The sequence below is a fragment of the Hyaena hyaena genome, unplaced genomic scaffold (assembly GCF_003009895.1).
Source record: "Hyaena hyaena isolate Hyena2069 unplaced genomic scaffold, ASM300989v1 scaffold_184, whole genome shotgun sequence".
NCBI lineage: Eukaryota > Metazoa > Chordata > Mammalia > Carnivora > Hyaenidae > Hyaena > Hyaena hyaena.
The window spans coordinates 2750925-2757572 of record NW_024080817.1 but is presented as its reverse complement, the minus strand read 5'-3'; the positions used below and the strand labels follow the sequence as shown (position 1 = coordinate 2757572).

General features: G+C 41.6%; 1 protein-coding gene across 1 annotated transcript in view; it reads right to left on the bottom strand.

The window, feature by feature from the left end:
- The window catches only part of LOC120237592 (estrogen receptor-like), a gene marked incomplete at its 3' end in the record, with an annotated part of 81452 nt that overhangs the window by 14388 nt on the left and 60416 nt on the right, over window positions 1-6648 (bottom strand). The window contains exon 3 of the mRNA XM_039240976.1: window positions 210-326. Within this exon, the coding sequence (XP_039096907.1) occupies window positions 210-326 (117 nt within the window). The remainder of the gene's footprint in view (window positions 1-209; window positions 327-6648) is intronic.

The following is a 6648-nucleotide window of genomic DNA, read 5'->3' as shown; positions in this document are numbered from 1 at the left end:
AGGGAGGGAGGGAGGAAGGAAGGAAGGGAAGGAGGGAGGAAGGGAGGAAGGAAGGAGGGAGGGAGGGAGGGAGGAAGGAAGGGAGGGAGGGAGGAAGGAAGGAGGGAAGGAGGGAGGGAGGGAAGGAGGGAGGGAGGCAGGGAGGCAGGGAGGCAGGGAGGGGGAGGCGGGCGGGCGGGCCAGAGCCGGGCGGGGGCGCAGGTACCTACCGCCCTTCATCATGCCTACTTCGTAGCACTTCCGCAGCCGGCACGCCTGACAACTTTTCCTCCTGTTCTTATCAATGGTGCACTGGTTGGTAGCCGGACACATGTAGTCATTATGTCCTGTGAAAAGCAGGAGAACAGAAGTAACATCATTTCAAGCAACAGAGCCAGTCGGAATCGACAGGAAGCCACGTGGAGGGTGTGTACCTATCACTTGTTTATGCTGCTCCCTCTGCACGCCCTCCCTTTCCCGCCCTTCTCAGTGTGGGGAAAAGTCTCCTAGACTTGATTTTCGTCTCAGCCGATCACTTCGGGAGTTCTTTGGGCGAATCACCTTCAGTTCATACAGTTTATATTGCGACACACAAGGTTTCATATACATTCACACACTTTCTCAACAAAGGCTTTTTTCTTTTTTTTTCCTGTTTTTCTTTTCTTTGTTTTCCCTTTTTGACCCACGCTGCTAGCTAAGATCATTGGAAGAAAACTGTTGGAACTCTCAGAGAGTTTCAAAGTGGCCTTTCTTATGGTATAATTTAAAGAATCTTTAGGGAGGTATTCAAATGCGGCCTGGAACACCTAAATTCAAGTCCAAGGTGCTGAGCTGGAGTGGCAGCAAAGTTCAGTCCTTAAGTTGAGAAGTTAGTCCATCACATACTGGCTGGAGGAAGCTGAGCATATTAGTTAACATCTCACTTACCCCTCTCTCTCCTAGAGAAAGTAATGGAGCCCACTATGTGGCATTTTTCTAAGAATTAAATGTGAAAATACATGTCAAGGGTTTACCCGAGTGCCCCGGATGTAGTAAGTACTCAATAAATACTGTTGCTGTTACCGTTCACTAATCCTCTTTCTTTATTAATCTTCTTTCTTTTCCCTCTTGTTTACAGAATCTCTACTGCCCAAATGCTTCGTTCTCATTCACATTTATCACGTGTGACTCTGTCCCACAAAAAAGGGCTCCCGTGATCTCACATCACTCTCAAACTTCCATCTTACATCCCTTCTCAGTTCAACTCCTCAGAGATGTCTACACACCTGAGGTCTGCTTTTTCCTCAGCTCTCCTGCATGGCTCAACCCAAGCCTGTTTTCTACCTTAGCCGTCCCACAAACGTGACTTAAATCCTGATACCGCCATTGACCCCTATTGCTGAATTCAACAGATATTTCAGTCCACAACATACTTGACTTATCAGAAGCATCTGACAATTCCTCCCTTCTTCCTGAAACATGCTTTTCCCTTGGCTTCCATAACAAAAAACATTCTGGTGTTCTTTCTACCCCTCAGGACATGGCTTCCCAATGTTATTTGCAGATTCATGCCATCCAACATTATCCCTCAAAAGAAGTCTGGTTTATAGTGTGCAGAACATTAAACTCTACAAATTAACAAATATCGCCATGGGTTTATGAAGAAGTCCACATACAGAAATCTAAATTCTTACACCTGAATTTAGACTATGGAGATGATGTGTGCTATTTTAAAATGTTTCCCATTCTCAAAAAAAGAAAAATGAAGAAATATTGCACCCTGTAATTCAGATTATCTGTGCCTCCACTTTCCCATTCACTAAATGCAAGATGCAACATGCATCTTGAAATGTGGGGGTTTTGTGTGTTTATTTTTATATTGAGAGAGAGTTGGGGAGCAGCAGAGAGGGAGGGAGAGAGAATCCCACGCTATCAGTATGAAGCTGATGAGGGGCTGGATCCAGGAAGCATGAGCTCATGGCCTGAGTGGAAATCAAGTCTAGTGCTTAGCCAACTGAGCCACCCAGACACCTCTGCAGTGAAATGTTTTACCTACAGAACTCTTAGTTCATTATTCAGTTTAAGGGTCAATCTCAATTAGAATAGGGTGGGTGGGGCTTTACAAGAAAGACTGGTCTCATAAAACTTGGTTCTTCATCTTTAGATATACATTATAAAAATTACTATATCCATGAGCTTCATATCAAATTAACTTGTACATTCTTCTTTTGTATAATAGAAACCAGCAAACTAGCCCGCAAAATTGTAAACTGACAACTTTAGTAGGAGACCACACACTGCCTCAATTATCCAGGCACAATTATTATGTTTAGAATCACCCTCATTAACAGGGACAAACCGAGGAAATAATAGAACCAGAAACAAAATTTACCAGGACAGATATTAACTTTAAGCAAAAGATGCAGATTTCTGACACCTCAAAGAAACTTTCTGTGTTTGGTCTCCTCTGATGTTTATGCAGTACCCGCTGATTTATTTTAACACCAAAAAAAAAAAAAAAAATGAGTTTACATTACGTCTCAGAAGAAAACAGGCAACGATCTTTCAAACCAAGAATTAACTGATTCGCTTTCCTCCCAAAAACAGTTGTTTTGCAAGCCAGAAGACAGGAGAACCAAATGGGGTCAGAGACCAATTGGCTAAATGTTGTGTTTGCACTGGCCATCCATTGTAGATGTGTATCTTTATAGAACCAAGTGAAATTCCTGAACTGACATGTTCAACTGATAAAATACACTGGATTTGTGCAATTGAATTCATCCCTAAACAAGAAAGAAAGTAGATGTAGAGCAGAATCATGTTTGTAATGCAAGCCTTTGGTGACAAAATGGATTTTCTCCTGCTCCCAACTACCTGAAAATTTAGAATTGGTAAATTGGCAACAAGAAAAAAAATGTATAGGTAACACATTGGAAATAAACAACTAAAACAAACTCTTCTGCAACAAACACCATTAACAACTATTTGCAAGTCTTCAACTTACATCAAAGAAGGAAAACAACAAGGTAGTTTTTTGTTCCCTGAGGATAACTTGGTAAAGGTACGTAATTAAAGCAATTGATTTTAGTTTCTTTAAGAAGAAACTTCATTTCACACTTTAGTCTTTGGTCTTGTGAAAACAATGCCTATGAAAATCCATTGAAGTAGAGCTAATTTAAAAAAAAAAACAAACAAACAACATCACACCAACTGTATGAATTGAAACATACAGTGTGTGAACACACTGAAGAACTCCTTGTACCTGTGACCAGATGAGCCCCAAGGTGCCTTTCACACAGGCCTGGGTGAAGTCCAAAACACCAAAGCCAAGACGTTAGGCTCAGGTGAAGTTTCAGAGAAATAATCACTATTTTGTTGCTGGCCAAGATGTAAAAATGAAGCTTTTGGACTAATGTGGGGACTGAGTAGTTAGAAGTGGAGAGAAACATAGATGAATGAACCCGAAGCAGAAAGCAAGAGGAGCAAGAGGAAAGGCATCCGGAAGCAGGAGCCACCTGGCCAACCCACAGCTCCTGGGCCAGCATATGGGCTCACACGCAGCTTTTCGTCACACGTCTCTGGGATTCTTCCTCTTGACTTTCTGTTTTTCCTTTCCTTCATGCTTTTCTCTCCATCAGTAGCAGCTGTTTTTGCGTTATTACCACCACATAGAAAGACTACATTTGCCAGTTACAAAAATAAGCAATGACCCATCATCAGAGACTGAAAAGAAATATAAAACAGACCAAATTAAAACGAGCAAGTGAGGAGGGACTGTTGGTGGACTGTAAACCAGTGTGGCCACTGCAGAAAACAATATGGTGGCTCCTTGAGAAATTACAAATAGAACTACCACATGATCCAGTGATTCCACTAGTGGGCATTTACCCAAAGGAAATGACATCATTAAGAGATATCTCTACTACCACGTTCATAGAGGCATTATTAATAATCACCAAGGTATGGAAACAATCCTAAGTGTTCATTGACAGATAAATGAACAAAGAAAATGTGGTATTTATATAAATATATTGGGGTATTATTCACCCTTAAAAAATAAAGAAATCCTGTCATTTGAGACAACATGGATAAACCCGGAGGGGATTATGTTAAGTAAAATAAGCCAGACAGAGAAAGACAGATACTGCATGGTATCACTTGTGTGGAGTCCTGTGAAGAATAAGGTCTGAGGATTTGATGTATAACATGGTGACTATAATTGATAACAGTGTATTGTTATCAATGAAATTAGCTCAAAAAATAGAACTTAAACATTCTCACTACACACACACACCCATATACACATACATGCACACACACACACACAAAAGGTAAATAGGTAATGGATGTGTTAACTAACTCAGTGGAGGGAATCCTTTCACAAGGTAGACATTATAAATATTTTATAATTTTGTCACTTATGCTTCAATGAAGCTAAAACATAAAATAAAAACCAAAACAAGCAGTAGCCTGAAGGGAACTTAACCTTGTGTATCTTTCCTTTTGCCACACTTCCCCCTCAGCGTATTCTGGCAAACACCTCAGACCAAATCCTTTGCTGAGCTTCCCACCCATATACCTACCTGCCCACAGTCCATCTAGACTTGATTTTCTCATAGTCTCGTCAAAACGAATGTGTCGCAAACATGACTGTCAGTCATCTTTCCTCATCAACATCCTATTTACCGCCACAACACACAGCCTGAGACGTGGTGTGACTCAAGATTCTCTACCCGCTTCCTCACTCAAACCCTCAGGCACATGCACACACTAATCAGATCAATTATTTTTAAATTCCTTTTCAAAGCAAAGTCCATTTCTCCTGGGCCCACCATCCCTACCATAGCTCATACCATCTCCAGCCCACGAAGCCACCCCCTGCCTCCAGCCTTACCCTGCGAACCATTCCCCAACTGTGTCGCCAGGTGACTCTTCTAAAGTCGCACACCACCATGGCGCTACCCTGCTTTCATAGGCTGGTGTTCCTCAAAGCTCTAAGGATAAAATCTAAATGCCTTAAAACAGCTTACCAAGCTCTTCCTGATAAGCCCCTCCCTCCTTTCCTGCCTTATCTCTTACCAGCCTGTAAGTTCTAACCGTGTAACCGTGTCCTTCTTTTCAAACACACCATGCTCCTTCTCAGCCTCAGGACTCAGCACACACCATTCCTTCCTATGGGAACAGACTTGAGTCTGTTGGCTCAACGGACTCCCAGGAACCTTTGAGGTGTGTCAATCGAGCCATCAATTCCTCTAGGATTCCTTTCTGCCCCTCCAGTGATGCCTAGCTTTTATTCTCTCAGGGTGCTTTCTACATTGGACTTTAACTGTTTGTCACGATCCTCAGGTCGCTTTAAGCTTGACAAGGGATGGACTATACCTGTCTTATTTATCACCATTTATCCTGTGCCCAGCACATTCTCAGGCACACAGTGGAGCTCAACAATTATTTGTTATCTGTCCAAAAGAAAGTTGCTAAAGCTCTTTGTTGCCTCTCCCACCCAGTCCTATCTGGAGCACAGGCCTCCAAGGGGGGGGAAGGTGGGGTTCTCTGAAAGAAGGAATGACTGAGAAGTCGATGGCCCCAAACAAAGCAATGGCTGCCACACCTCAGGACCCCAAAACTCAGGTCCACGAGAGGAAGACTTGGTCCTAAAAGAACTTGTTGTAGAAATGAGATTTCCAAAGAAATTTTAATAAAAACCAGTATTGATTTTCAGTAGAAAATGAAGGATTAAAAATGTTCAAGGTAATGCCAAGGGGGAAAAAAATACCAAAATACGCATTAATCATCTCTGAGTAGTAAAGTGGGCAAAGCAGAGGGAAGATGTAAGAAAGCTTGAAATAGCTTTGCCAAATCCATAGGGCTACAGAAGGAGGAATGGGAAGAGTTGGTCAAAGATTCTGGTGGCTTGCGCCAAGATCTCTCAAAACTTGATTGTTAACATGTATCAAAAAAGAGGATCTAAATTGGGAAGTGGGGTGGGAAGAAGTGTGGAAAAATTTTAAACACGTTGTGTTTGAGATTTCAGCAGCACACCAACAAACACAACTACCCAACAAACTATTATGAATGTAGTGCCGAACCTTTGGAGACATGTCAAAATCAAGTTGGAAATCCCATGACCCAGAAATTCAATTTCTAGGTATATGCCCAAAAGAACTAAAAGCACAGACTCAAACAGATATTTGCACACCCACGTTCACAGCAGCAATATTCACAATAGCCAACAGCTAGAAACAACCCAAATGTCCATTGGCAGATAAATGGATAAAACATATGGTATATACATGGAATGGAATTTTATCGGGTCTTAGAAAGAAATAAAATTTGGATACACACTACAACACAGATGAACCCTGAAGACATGCAGAGTGAAATCAGCCAGACCCGAAGGACAAATATTGTATGATTCCAACTACATGTAAAGTACCTAGAGTAGTCAAATTCATAGAGGCAGAAAATAAAATAAAAGGTACCAGAAGTTATAGGAAGGGGGAAATGGGGAATGTTCTGGGCAATGAGTACAGCGTTTCCATTTGGGATGATGAAAAAACCCTGGAGATGGAAAGTGGTGATAGTTACACAATGACGCAAATTACTAAATGCCACTGAACTGTACAACTGGAAGTGATTAATTTCATGGAAATTTCATGTTATATATGCTCTACCACAATTTTTAAAAATGAA